We start from the raw sequence: 14,304 nt of genomic DNA, 5'->3' as shown, positions 1-14,304 counted from the left end.
TGAAAGCAACCTAAATGACTAATGGGTACAACAATTTTTTTAATTGTTTCAGTATTGAGGGACAGCTCAATTTAAAAAAAATGTTGTCCAGGAAATAGAAAATAGGGTTGAAAAATACCTAGGGGAACTAAAAACGACAAGATCAAATGGAAACATCATCAGACAGTGAATGAGAGAAAGCTACAAATCTCAGTCTAACAAGTCCATGAATTACACATCAGCCTCTTTCATTCAGCCCCGTCTCAGATCTCAGCCCTCCAGAGTGCTCGTCGATTGACTGTCATGTATTATTAATCTGGTTTCAGTGGAGCGATTCAGCCCATGCTGCTACGTCTGTAACTTAGATCACAGTGAGAGGTGTGCTCAGCGGCTGGTCTAAAAGAGGAGCTCAGTGGAGGCTCAGTGGAGGCTCAGTTAACCGACGGTGGGAGGGGAGGTTAAAACAGACCACACACAGCTGAAACTGGGGGCCTCTTCGATCCTGCAAATGGAAGGTGTCAATTTGGCTCTAATGGAAAGTAAACAGGCAGAGAGGAAGGCTGGAACAGGCCGGTAAACATCATCAGTACATATAATTTGGACCAGCTGCCGATGACTGGGGCTTACAGGCTTACATCCTCACATCCACAGTTTAAGGCTGGAGAGCCCCCTGCTGGTATAGTCATGTGCTGCATAATACATTTTATTATTCTAATGTCTAAGGCAGGGGTTCTCAGGGACCCCTTAAAGCTGCAGTGGGTAGAAATGGAGCAAATATGATTAAAAAAAGTTATTTTTCTCCGATCAAATGGTCAAACTAGGCAGCGCTGATCAAATATGAAGCAATATTCTGTTACTGTAATGCCTATTTCTCTCCTCAAATGTTTTCAGAACCATCTTGTAGTGTACTGTTTAGCTATAAAATTAGAAAGTTTGTGACCCAGCAGCCATGTTGAGAACAGTTGAGGAAATACCAAGCACCGCCCACCAGCCGGAGCACAGCCAATAGGAACGCTCTGTCTCTCTGAAATGACCTGTGATACTGCCTACTGAAGTTTTAAAGGGGAGAACATTTTCCAAGGATCCCCTTATAATCGTAACACTGATTAATAAGCATAATGCTTACTACCATTTTTACAATTAGATGCCATTGGAACTATTTGTATTCAAAAAACTTTTCAACCTAAATACTTCAGACCTGTTTGATAGTGATAAACAACAAACAAATTAGAATTTGAATCATGTTAACACCACTTTGTTTTGCCCTGATGTTCCGGGTGCTTTGTAATCAGATGGCGCTGTAGCTTGGCCGTCTTCGTGGTGTCGTTCGCTAGCAGCTGAAGACTGACTCAAATATCTCTCCATGCTAATAAGCTAAGCTAAGCTAAGCAGCAGCAGGAACGGTTTGTTGCGCCTTGAGTGAAGTGAATGATTCCTGAGTTTCTATTGGCCCAAAGTTGATGTGGGTGGTAGTAATGGACACAATATGCTTGTTTTATTGGCGCAAATGGTCCCCCATCTGTAGTGATGCAATTTTTAAGGATAAAGCACAAATATATAATTTATAGCAATCATTTTGCGGACCCCCTGACAGAGTGCCACGGACCCCTGGGGGTCCCCGGACTCCACATTGAGAATCACTGGTCCAAGGCTTGTGGCATGCAGCGGAGCGGCTCGGCTTGCAGCCATCTAGAGACTGAGAATAGATTCAAATCAAGCCTCTGGATATGGAGGGCCAGGCTGCTAATGCATGAATCATGACCATCAAACAGATAACATCCTCCCTGTGGCTCACATGCAGCACACTATTCAAACCCATTAGCTTCTCCCCTCCTTCACTCAGTTACACTTTATCAGCACATCTTTAGATTTGATTAGAATCCATCACAGCAGCTTCACGGCAGACGTAATCCCCGTCAACTCCCTGTCAGCAAGGGCTGTAAGGACTTTACCACGGTGGACTGACACGTTATTCGGCTCTTATTTCAGTGCGCTAACAGCAACAGTAGTTTAATGAGGTTAGTGCTTGAGGTATAACTGAGGACAGATTGGAAGCAGACGGGTGACATAATGTCTCCACAACAATGGGATCACTTTATTGCCTTTAAGGTTGAAATAAAATCCTTCCATTCCAAAAAGTTTTACTTTCAATGTGCTATAGTTACAAGGGATATGGAAAGAATAGAAGTAGTTGTTGGTTCTGTCATGACCTTCTAGTTAATGCACTGCTGCTTTCCTTCCAGGCCTCAAGGCAGAAGAGCTGGAAACTTTAAAAAGGATGTTTAGGCTGGTAGCCGCTGTATCGATGATCTAAGTGCAGTCAGTTTGAGGGGGGGCAAATTTAAGTGGCAGTCGGCAGTATATTTTTGGCATCATTGGGCAAAAATTCCATAATAACCTTTCAGCATATTGTCATTCAAGTGTTCTGAGAGAAAACTAGACTTCTGCACCTCCTCATGGCTCTGTTTTCAGGCTTTAAAAAATCTGGCCCGTGACGGGAGACTTTGACCAATCACAGGTCATTTCAGAGAGAGAGATCGTTCCTATTGGTTGTGCTCCAACTGGTGGGCGGTGCTTGGTATTTCCTCAACAGATCTCAACATGGCTGCAGGGTCACAAACTTTCTAATTTTTACAGCTAAACAGTGCACTACAAGATGTTTCTGAGAACATTTGAGGAGAAATAGGCCTTACAGTAACAGAATATTGATTCATATTTGATCAGCGCTGCCTCCATTTCTACCCACTGCAGCTTTAAATGTTAAATCCAAATCTCCACAGACTGTGCTGTAGTACAACTGGCACCGTGTCTCCTTCTGTTGGAGGAGGATTAAAACGGCATCAAGAGGGCCAAGAAGAGTCTGCAGGTTTTCATTGCAAACAAACACTGCAGCAGCTGATCTCATTCGTTATCTCTCTTCCAGCCAAATAGCAGAATCTAACCAATGGAATGAGCTGCAGCAGTGTTCGGTTGGTATTAACTACCTACAGACTCCAGAATATCAATGAAGCCTGGTTGAGAATAAAGAAACAGAAGTGAAGATGTGTATAGCTATGTTAAATGTGGAGCGAATGAAAAATACAACATGCTGCATTTCAGCATTCCCAGCCAGCCCTGTCTGCAGCAAAAACACTTCTTCTGCATGAGACATTTTGACTTGTCATATAGGAGAGCACAGTGTTACTATTGACCTTAACATTGGCTGTGTTATATTCAAGAGTCCCAGTAAAAGCTTGACAGTGTGACAGTGAGCCAGCTTCATTTCAATGACATTTGGTGGAAAGTTTCTTGCCCCCCCAGTTATGGAGTTATGGCAGTTATGGAAGGCCCCCCCTTCCATAACTGCGTGGACTAGATGCACTTTATTTGTTGTATTTTACCATGCACTTTAACCTTGACTGCAATTGCACTTTGAACTGCATTTGTTTATGATATTGTACATGCCGACTGATTATACTATTTATTATGTATTTAATTATTTATTACAATCATTGTCTTTTATATTGTTTTAGATTGTCTACTTACTTTTACTGCCCTTTATGACAGTTTGTACGTACGACACTGGTCGCTAACCTCATAGCTGTCTTTATACAGTACCCTATATTTATAGACTGTCTTTTAATGCATCGTGTATGTGATGGGGAGTTGCAAACTCAATTTCGTTGTACCTGCACAATGACAATAAAGGAAATCTAATCCAAGTTAGGCCATGAGCAGACTGGAACAACTGTTATGTTTTAGTTGCAATAGTGCCACCATGTGTTCACTTTTTTTTTTTTTACTCACAACTCTTGAAGTAAAATTATTTTTCTTAGAATATTCAGACCTTTCTACCACACCAGCCATTTGGAAGCTGAAAAACCTTATGTATTTGAATTATAATATCCTGAACGTCAACTGTATTTTTCTTTCACATGTTTCTCATTGGATTCTGGTGTGCAAGTTAAACTTTTTCCAAACTGCCAGACGTTTTACACACAAAAGACTCTCAAGCCCTCATGTTCCTTTTATTATTCCCAAATTAAAGCAGCAGTGGGTAAAAATGGAGCTGTAAAATGAGAAAGTTTGTGACCCGGCAGCCATGTTGAGATCTGTTGAGGAAATACCAAGTACCGCCCACTAGCTGGAGCACAGCCAATAGGAACGCTCTCTCTCTGAAATGACCTGTGATTGGTCAAGTCCCATCACGGGCTAGATTTTTTAAAGCCTGAAAACAGAGCTATGAGGAGGTGCAGAAGTCTAGTTTTCTCTCAGAACAATTGAATTACAATATGCTGAAAGGTTATCATGGAATTTTTTGCCCAATGATGCCAAAAATATACTGACTACTGAAGCTTTGATAACTCATAGGTTTTCTTCACAGCAGACATTTTGACTAGTCATAGCAGGAAAAGCTCAGGCGGATCTAATAACATTGTGACGTCTGAAGCAGCAGTTAATAACATTGTTAGTGATGCTTGCATTTGTCAAGTCAAAATGTCTGTTGGGATAAAGGTCCATTCAACTTTTGTTTCACTCACCTTTTTCCCCTCGACAGGCATTAATCAATTTTTACAATTTGGAATGCTGGACTTCTCGTGTGAATTCCATGACCAGCTTTGATCTAAAACTGAGTACCCTGTATGTAGTATTTTGCTTGTATATTGCTCTATATAGAAGTAACCATTCATAAGCTGAAGTATGAAGTATTACCAAGTATAATCAGTCTACATTTCCACACTGACCTCTGTGATAAGGAAACGGACCGGCACCCATCAGCGTCCTGGACCGAGGCCTCTCACCCCTCAGCCTGACCGCCCCTCCCAGCTGGGCCGACTCGGAGTGCGAGGGAAGCATCTCGGCGCGGAGCAAGGCCAGGTCGTGCTCTGAAAAGGAGCGATCTCTTTTCAGAGGTGTTGGGGAGCTCTCTGCCCTCCTCAGCTCCCCGTTGTCTGGGGACTCCTCCTCCTGAGGGGTTGAAGAAGGAGAGGAAGGGTTGAGGGAGGTGAGAAAGAGGAAAAGGGAAATGAGGGGGCATGGGGCAACACAGCTTTAGAATGAGCCTTTCATATCTTCATAGGGAGCGGGTCCTCTTCACGGAGTCTGCCATGTTTCTACAGTACCCCAGGACGGACAAACACTGGTTCTAGAGAGAGCCTTTCACATTTTTACGTAAGCTTGAATTTGGTGTTGAGAATGCACCTGAAGGTCACCATAGACTCTTCTACACGCTTGGAAAGGGAGGGGTGAGCAGAGGAGTGTTCAGTTGGTTGCAATCTACAACCTCATTGCTAGATGCTACTAAATCCTACACACTGTCCCTTTAAGTCAGACTTATTTAAGCCACCTTAATGACACAGAAAATCCTGAAAACCAGTCTGGTTTAACTGGTAATCTTGGTTTATGAAACACCACTTGAAACACACTAAACTGGAATTTAATTGTTGTAATTATGGGGTTTCATTCTTCCTCAGCTCCCTCAAAGTTTCTTTGGGGGGGGGGGGGCACAATATGTAGACTGAGTCACGGAGATTTCACAGATGGACCACAAAAATATCAGTTTCCTAAGGGAGTAGCACATCGTCAAGTTTTGATGATTAATATAACATAACAAGCGAGGGAAAAATAGGCGATTTCCCAAGTTGTTGAGTCTTCGTGCAAAAGAGAAGAGGATTCATCTCAAACGTTGTTCAACCCTCCGTGCTATCCTGCAGAGGCATCTTAACCCACTTAAGCTGAGAAGCAAAGCATGTGCTACTGTGAAAAACACCCGTCAGCCCTCAGAGACGTCAACAATGATTCAAATGATCCTCCTTCCCTCCCCAAACATGTCAGTGTTGGAGCTCCTGCCTGGCCTCACCTCAGATATATTCATCTCCTCCATCTCGGCCAGAGTCGGAGCCTTGAGCAGGATGCGAGGGCGGGACGGCGGCCGGGGCTCCGGCATGGACAGGTCGATGCACGAAGTAGATTTGACGTTGCAAGGACAAGTCTGAGCCAGGCAGGGCAGAGAGCCAAATGCTGAGGGAAGAGAAACAGAAAACACCGTCAGGGAACAAATGAGTCAGAAATGGTGAGATCAGAGGGCAGTGATTCTGAGGGGTACCCTGTGTAGCATTTTAGCATCAATAACTCATTACCACTCTCATTTTAAGACGGGAGTACAATTACTGCAAACCAACAATGTGAAAACATTTGAGGTGAGAAACAGGAGGAATTACAGTCACAGAATATTGATTAATATTTGATCAGTTTGATCGGAGTTCACAAGCAGTGATTGACAGCTGCGTTACGGCAGGTTCACGTATGCCGCGAAAGCGCCGTGATTTTCGGTTGTTCACATAGGAGAGATATATATATTTGCATAAAGCAACATACATGTTGATAAGAGTATTAAATTCTTGACAAATCTCCCTTTAAGGTACATTTTGTAAAGATAAAAAAATGTGTGATTAATCGTTATTAAATATTTGAATCTATTGACAGTCCTATTTTTTTAGATTAACAATGGGTCAAGTGACTATAGTGTAAGGTCAAAGAGGTCGCTCATCGTGGCAAGATTTTCACCCGACTTGGCAGTTACTCTCAGCTCCACAGAGTCTTTCAGCAGGATTCCGTGTGCATTCCTCGTGGACATATCAGCAGGTATGAGACTTACTAAAATGAAAGGTTGAACTCAGGTCCCTTTACTGAAGAGACAGTCCTTCTAACAATTAGGTCACCCGACTTTACAGGTTGCAATTATAATATTGCTGATAATTAAAGTGGCAGTAAGCCATATATTTTTGGCATCATTGGGCAAAAATTCCATAATAACCTTTCAGCATACTGTAATTAAAGTGTTCTGAGAAAAAACTAGACTTCTGCACCTCCTCATGGCTCTGTTTTCAGGCTTTAGAAAATCTAGCCTAGTTAGACGGTAGACTTTGACCAATCACAGGTCATTTCAGAGAGAGAGCGTTCCTATTGGCTGTGCTTTGGCTGGTGGGCGGTGCTTGGCATTTCTTCCACAGATCTCCACATGGTTGCCGGGTCACAAACTTTGTCTCATTTTACAGCTAAACAGTACACTACAAGATGATTCTGAAAACATTTGAGGAGAGAAATAGTCATTACAGTGACAGAATATTGATTCATATTTGATCAGCGCTGCCTAGTTTGACCGGAGTTCGCGAGTGATTGACAGCTGCTCAGAGATGGCAGCTGGACGGCAGACTCCAGATCAACTCTGATTGGTTGTTTGATTTTTTTCAGATTACCTGTCTCATGCACTACTGTCAGGATATAGTGACCGTTTTATAAACATATATTTTGTAATCATATTTGCTCCATTTCTACCTACTGCTGCTTTAAGTTACAGAATTCTGATTCCTCATCTTCATAAATAACCCATAGCAGCTCTAAACAAAGCAATGTGTGTTCTTTAGGTGGTGTGTTGTGTGTGAGGACTCCTTCATCAGCGGCCAACACACTGAATTACACTGACCTTGATCTGTAAATAGCTGGTCAATATTTATGAAATGCAATGCCACCTCCACATGTACTGTAGCTCTAAATGGAAAAATCCTCCCTGTTACACATACATATATACTTTGTATGAAAGTACCTAACTGTAGGGTGACCATCACATGCTACAGCACAGAATGTGCAGACTAGAGTTTCAGCCCTGAAGTCATTATTTAGCAGCTCAGGTGGTCCATTCACCTTCAGTATAACATTTACTTTCTGGATAGCACAGCAAAGCAAAACAAGAGTCATTCTGAAAGTCATGCAATGACTTTAAATAGGCAAACACACACAGTATGATATCAAGAGCAGCCACCAGACCTTATCTTTTACTTCACTTAATATCACCATAATGCTTCTCCCCAGACACCATCCAACTGTTTTTGATGTTGACAAATACATAAAATAAAAAAAAAGACAAATGCATGCAGCCAATACAATATGATATTATTATAAAGCACTTTTGTGTCTGTCTGTTGGAAACCAAACATCTGCCCCTGGTTCTGCAAAGCACCACAGGTCAATTAGAAAAGTTGACTTTTATCTTAATCAAATAAAATGTTGTGTTTAATAAAGACAGACGTATCAGTTTCATCATATCGGTCTTTTTGAAAACTTAATTGAAATGAGCAAATTTATGATGTTTTGCATTTAGTACATCAATTTCAAAGGTTCTAGACAGAAACACAGAGATAAACAACGGAATAAAGTTAGCCTTTTGTGAACAATGTCAAGTGACGAGGTAAGTACACAAGGCAGACAAGAGCATCTACATCTTGGCTATTATTTTGCCGGGCATAATATAGAGTTATTTTAGTAGCATTAGAAACGTATTCAGCTTGGAAAGGAGCTATTTATTGGATCTGCTGAGTGACCTAAATCCATGTAACGTAATTATTAGCTTGCTAGCTATCCTGCTAACGCTAGCCACCTAAAACATCAAAGAAAATATGCTTTAGTTAGCTAAAGTTTGATGGTTTCAATCATTGTGTATTCATACATATACATAAATATATATACATATACATATATATTTTTAGATTTTATCCTTATATTATTATTTGCTCTATTTTATGTCTTAGATTCTCATTTTGTTTTTTTTGCTTGTCTGATTTTCTTTTATACATCAACTGCTTTTGTAATTGTTGTGCATTTGATAATTAATAACTTGAAACTTGAATGTTTGGGACACTGCTAGCAGACGGCTATGACTACAGTATATTTCTTTTGAAGAACGTGTATTAAATCATGTCCCTCTGTGTCCTCCGGTGTCCTCCGATGCTCCTAATGGCATCTGCAAGATGTCACAGACCAGAGGAAAACAAGCAGTCAGAGCTGATCTGAGGTCTGCCGTCTATGAGAGCCGGCTGTCAATCGCTCGCGAACTCCGACCAAACGGTCAAACTAGGCAGCGCTGATCAAATATGAATCAATATTCTGTTACTGTAATGTATATTTCTCACCTCAAATGTTTTCAGAAACATCTTGTAGTGTACTGTTTAGCTGTAAAATGAGAACGTTTGTGACCCGGCAGCCATGTTGAGATCTGTTGAGGAAATACTAAGCACCGCCCAACAGCCGGGGCACAGCCAATAGGAACGCTCTCTTTCTCTGAAAAGACCTGTGATTGGTAAAAAGTCAAAGCCAGAACAGAGCCATGAGGAGGTGCAGAAGTCTAGTTTTCTCTCAGAACACTTGAATTACAATATGCTGAAAGATTATTATGGAATTGTTGCCCAATGATGTCAAAAACATTCTGCCTACTGAAGCTTTAAGAGATGGATGATGAGGAAGAGCTCCTGTGCCTTGAATGAATAAGGTTGTTGTTGTTGTAACGGATGTGAGGTACTTGTCTGGACATGCCACCTCCCGCCTCTGATGTCCAGTCACATTTTTCAGGAGGTGCACGGCGCGTCAACTGCAAGCTCCGTAAACCATCTCTGCGGCTCTACGGGAGCTCTGCGTAAGCTTTTCCGCAGAAGTATAAATATAAGCATTAGTCTCTTTGTAAACGCGAGGAGGAACAACAGTTTCAAAGGGAGGGACTCACATGCACTAACATGCACTACCATGCATCTGCGGCAAAACAAAGCACAGAGACGCTCGGATTACAACACATACAGAGAGAGAGTGACTTCATTCTCTGCTCAGGTAGACATTACTCCACTATGTCTTTACATAGCAAATAGTTGATTGCTGCTATATCAATGTTCAAAATCTCATATATAGCATCCTTTAATTTGACCTGTGGTGAGGCTTTAATTTAATTATGGTGGGGTAAAAGAAACAGTGGTGAATCACTGTCCCCTTACGTCTGGAGCTGGGCAGGAGCACAGGCCTGAGCTTTCTCTCCTGCTTGATCCCAGCCAGGACCTTCTCATGGAGAGACTGCTCCTGCAGTGGAGGAGGGGGGAGGCTGCGCTCTGAAACCTAGTGAGGAGAAATCATTACAACACATCCAGACTTCTGAGAAAGAGATGACTAAGAAAAACTCAATAGGATTCCTCTCTTCGTGCCGTCAAGGCCAAATTTTGTACATACATATATGGATGAAAAAGATGCCATGTTGTGCCAAGATTTAAAGATATGATGTAACTACCCATTAAAAAATGTCTCCAGTGTTTTTGACTGGGTGTAAAAGCTTTTGAAACTGCATTTTAGACCATAATTAGACAATAAAACTCCAATGGAACTCAGAATAGCATGTAGTAGTGTGAGTTGCCCTAAGCTCCAGTGGGTGTGGGACTTGTCAAACAAATAAAAGTCAATAAAACTATTGATATGTAACATCCACACCACTATACTAAATAAAATGCCTGATCAACCGGTGCAACCCTGATAAAAAAGACGTGTGAAATATATATACAGTTATATCAAATCACAGAACACACTAAACTAGTTAAATGTAAGCTAGTGTTAGTACAATATTTTATTGCAGAAAAGCTCGCAACTGTATCGATGTCAGCTTTTATCAATATATCAAGTATAGTATTAAAGGACCAATATGTAATATATTTACTGTAATAAATCATAAAATGATCATGATATGTCATCAGAGATTAAGGAAACATAACATGCTAAATTGAAGTACTGGCTTCTCCAACAACAATGCTGCAACCAGCATGTTCTCCTTTGAAATCTCCATTGTGGTCCGGAACGTCTGTTTTTGTTCTGGATCTGTGCGATGCCGTCTTCTGCCCATTAAGACACCCTGTTGCTACATATGAAACAAATTGGTACCCAAGCACAGCCGATCTGCAGCCATGGAAGCTAACGGACTGGATCAACAGAGATACCCTTACCAAAAATAAGTTTATTCAAGTGTGCAAGTATTAGTATACTAATTTGAACTTAAAATAAGAGAGTATGCTTTCAGTTTACTCTTTATGTACTGATCAGAGATACACTTAACAAAATTATACTTAATTATACTTGGCTTATACCGACAAATATACAGAAAAGTCCAAGTATACCTGGCTTATACTGAAAAGTTTACGGAAAAGTATATTTGGCTAAGTACTACAAGTTCTCTTAAAGAAAACTTACAAGTATACTTGCAGTAAAAACTATTAAACTAGTAGTTTACTGAGAGTATACTTTAAAGTGTACTTTCATAAACTAAAAAGTGGGCAGTACAAAATAGAATTTGGATGTAAACTAGTTGTGTACTCAAAGTATACTACTCATACTACTCACTTACATTTAAAGTATACTTAAAAGTATACTTTTATAAACTAAACAGTGGGCCAATTTATTCCCAAGAAGTACTCAAGTAGTGCACTTACAAGTATACTACTAGTACATTGATATTATACTTATTACATAGAGTATACTTGGGAATTATACTTAAGTTTACTTCATAAAATAAACTTGAAGTATACTTATTTTTTGTAAGGGTAACGTTAACGTTCGGCACATCTCTCTGTGGTCCGTGTGCAGCTGGTTATCAAGGCAGCCAGTATTTGAGACACACTGACGCTGAAGTGATTCTGACTACTGCTGCTGGCCAGAGGGTAATGCGGTCGTGTCCAGAAGGTAACCCTCAAGTTGCGAAAATTTGTGCTAACTGCTATCAGTCCCACCGGAGGAACGGACGGGCCAATGGCTCCAATGTTTTGACTTTGGATTGCTGTTACCCATTTTAAATGCTAGCTGTCAGTGCTACATATTGCTCCTTTAAGTAGAAGCTGTTAATATTTGGTTGCCTTCGTAGTAAGCTGTTAACCTAAATAACACAGGTCCAGGCTGATTCACTGTACTTATGCTACAGTTCTTGTTCAGCTCAGACAAAGACGGATAACCGTCACATTAACCTCATTAAGCTACATTAGTAGTATCTTTCTACCTGCCTGGTTAGTGCATTCTCTATTGCTTCTGTATGATACACACTCAGGCTTTTCAGGGTATACTGTAAATGGCAAGAAAAAATTGCACACATGTACACTTCTTCACACAACTTGTCTTAACAGGTGAAACTCACTGGTTTGAGTGGAGGTCTTGATCTGATGAAATCCAGTATCAATTCATGGGCATTTCTCTTCACTCTTGTGGGCATGTCACCGTCCACCTGAGTGATATAAGAAGAAACACCACACCAACTGTAGTACTGAGTCTGTAAATCATTCAGTGATGCAGCGATGCAACAAGCTGTCAACACAACATTGGCATATTATCACCTGAAAAAGCTGAAATGACAAACGCTGAAGTTGAGGCCATGAAATCAAAACAAAGAGCTGAAAGGAGCTGAAATGCTCCGTCGAGCTGAGGGGAAGAGTTGGTGATGATTTTCTTTGCAACTGCTGCGAGAACAGAAGGCTGAGAGAAGCCTTCATTAATATTTGTGTTCAGAGGCTAAATTATGTATTTGCCCGTGGAGAAGGCCTCAAGGTGACTGCCATATGTATGTCTGCAACATAACATTTCCCTCCTGTAACAAAGCCTATACAATATACAGTATATGGTGCGGTGGACTGCCTGAAAAGGAGGATAGAGGCTTCAAGGTCTTTAAATGACAAAGAGGCGTCTCAGTCTCACACTAGTCTCGCTCCTGTCTGCCCTCGATGTCCTCGAGCCCCATTTGAACAAAGTCAAGTGATGATGAAAACACTTCTCGCGGAGTTAAGATTTCAAAGAGAGAACGATGTCATGATATTGTCATCCTCAAGATCCCTGATGCTTTGATTTAGCTGCTTACAGCAGTAAACACCTCTATTGACATTTCAACTTCTTTCAGCTAGGGCTGTCAATCGATTCAAATATCTAACCGCGATTAATCACATAGTTAATTGTGATAAATTGCAAATTAATCACACATTTTTTATCTGTTTAAAATGTAACTTAAAGGGAGATTTGTCAGGTATTTGATACTCTTATCAACATGGGAGTGGGCAAATATGCTTGCTTTATGCAAATGTATGTATATATTTATTATTGGAAATCAATTAACGACACAAAACAGTGACAAATATTGTCCAGAAACCCTCACAGGTACTGCATTTAGCAAAAAAAATATCATAACATGGCAAACTGCAGCCCAACAGCTGCCTAGTCAAAATATAATTAGGGATATCTTGAATTAGAGTTCTGACTAGGCAAAATGACGTTGCAGATTTGTTGCTTTTGTTGCTCGTAGTGTGAATATGGCTTTACTCTTCAACTGACATTTCATCTGCCTTCATGGCATAGACATCTTTAACTGCTTTCATATCTTCATATTCACGTCATATCTAATGCTCGGCTTGATTATTTTAAACTGAGGCTTTTCTCTCACCATGACTTTGCGTAGCTGGAACTTGCGAGTCCGTATGTCCTGCATCAGCATCTCAAAGGGCGTGAGGCTGAACTCGGTGGGCAGCAGGTTGAACGGCTGCTCCTGCACCTTCTTCAGCTTCACTCCCTGCCGGAGATCCTTCATCAGCTGCACCCACAGACGTGCCTGGGATGGAAACAACAACAACACACACATCTGCATGCGTCGACACGACAACACTGCCTTCTTCAGTCAAACACACTGTTGCATTGTCCTTCCTCCCTTCACACTTTCTCACCCAGTCTGTGTGTTTCAGTGCATCCAGCTCAGCTGTGGACTTGTCTTCCAGAGCTTCCTCTGTTGTGATCTTCTTCAGCATCTGTGCAACAAAAAACAAAACACATTTTTTTGCATTTGCGTTTGTCTACCCGATGTAAAAAATGCTAAATATTAAGAGGTTGTACTCAATAGACTGCAGTATTAAAATTAAATCCCTATGTGTGATTATTTCAAATTATTCTGATGGCATACGTTTTTGTTTATGTCTCTAATGCTCGTAGTCTGTGTCCCTGAATCAGATCAGTGTAGGGTATCAGCAATCACTGCTCTCTGCAACAGTTTCTTTTCTGATGATACCACCACTGGGGGGCACCAAAGTCAGAAAAAATCGAATTCTGCACATAGTGGCCAAAACATTGAACATAAGACTTTATTTGGAAGTAAAAAAAAAAAAAAAAGTGATGCCTGAAGTGTCAATAATCCATGTGGAAAACCATGTGCACAGTTTGGGTCTGTGTATCACCTGATCATTCAATTCAATCCAGAAAAACAGAATTCCATTTTTCTGGATTTTGTAGGCTTTAAAAAAAGGAGAATGAGTAATCTGGTTCACCGCTTAGTTACTCCCCACCCAGGTTAATCAATAGACTACCCAGTTGTGTGCCATACCCTTAAAGCTGCAGTGGGTAGAAATAGATTAAAGTCTAGTTTTCTCTCAGAACACTTGAATTACAATATGCTGAAAGGTTATTATGGAATTTTTGCCCAGATATGCCAAAATGTGTTGCCTACTGAAGCTTTAATTAAAGTAG

The 14,304-nt window shown here is 40.8% G+C and overlaps 1 protein-coding gene across 2 annotated transcripts in view; it reads right to left on the bottom strand.

Moving 5' to 3' along the window:
• Nucleotides 1-14,304, bottom strand: part of spire2 (spire-type actin nucleation factor 2) — a 36,503-nt gene that overhangs the window by 11,164 nt on the left and 11,035 nt on the right. For both annotated transcript variants that reach the window (XM_074631679.1, XM_074631680.1), the window contains exons 4-9: nt 13,512-13,592; nt 13,235-13,399; nt 11,945-12,031; nt 9,777-9,894; nt 5,819-5,979; nt 4,704-4,926 (exon numbers count right to left, since the gene is read on the bottom strand). In XM_074631679.1, the coding sequence (XP_074487780.1) occupies nt 4,704-4,926; nt 5,819-5,979; nt 9,777-9,894; nt 11,945-12,031; nt 13,235-13,399; nt 13,512-13,592 (835 nt within the window). The remainder of the gene's footprint in view (nt 1-4,703; nt 4,927-5,818; nt 5,980-9,776; nt 9,895-11,944; nt 12,032-13,234; nt 13,400-13,511; nt 13,593-14,304) is intronic.

This window comes from Sebastes fasciatus, chromosome 4 (assembly GCF_043250625.1).
Source record: "Sebastes fasciatus isolate fSebFas1 chromosome 4, fSebFas1.pri, whole genome shotgun sequence".
Classification (NCBI taxonomy): domain Eukaryota; kingdom Metazoa; phylum Chordata; class Actinopteri; order Perciformes; family Sebastidae; genus Sebastes; species Sebastes fasciatus.
This window is presented reverse-complemented; position numbering and strand designations above follow the sequence as displayed.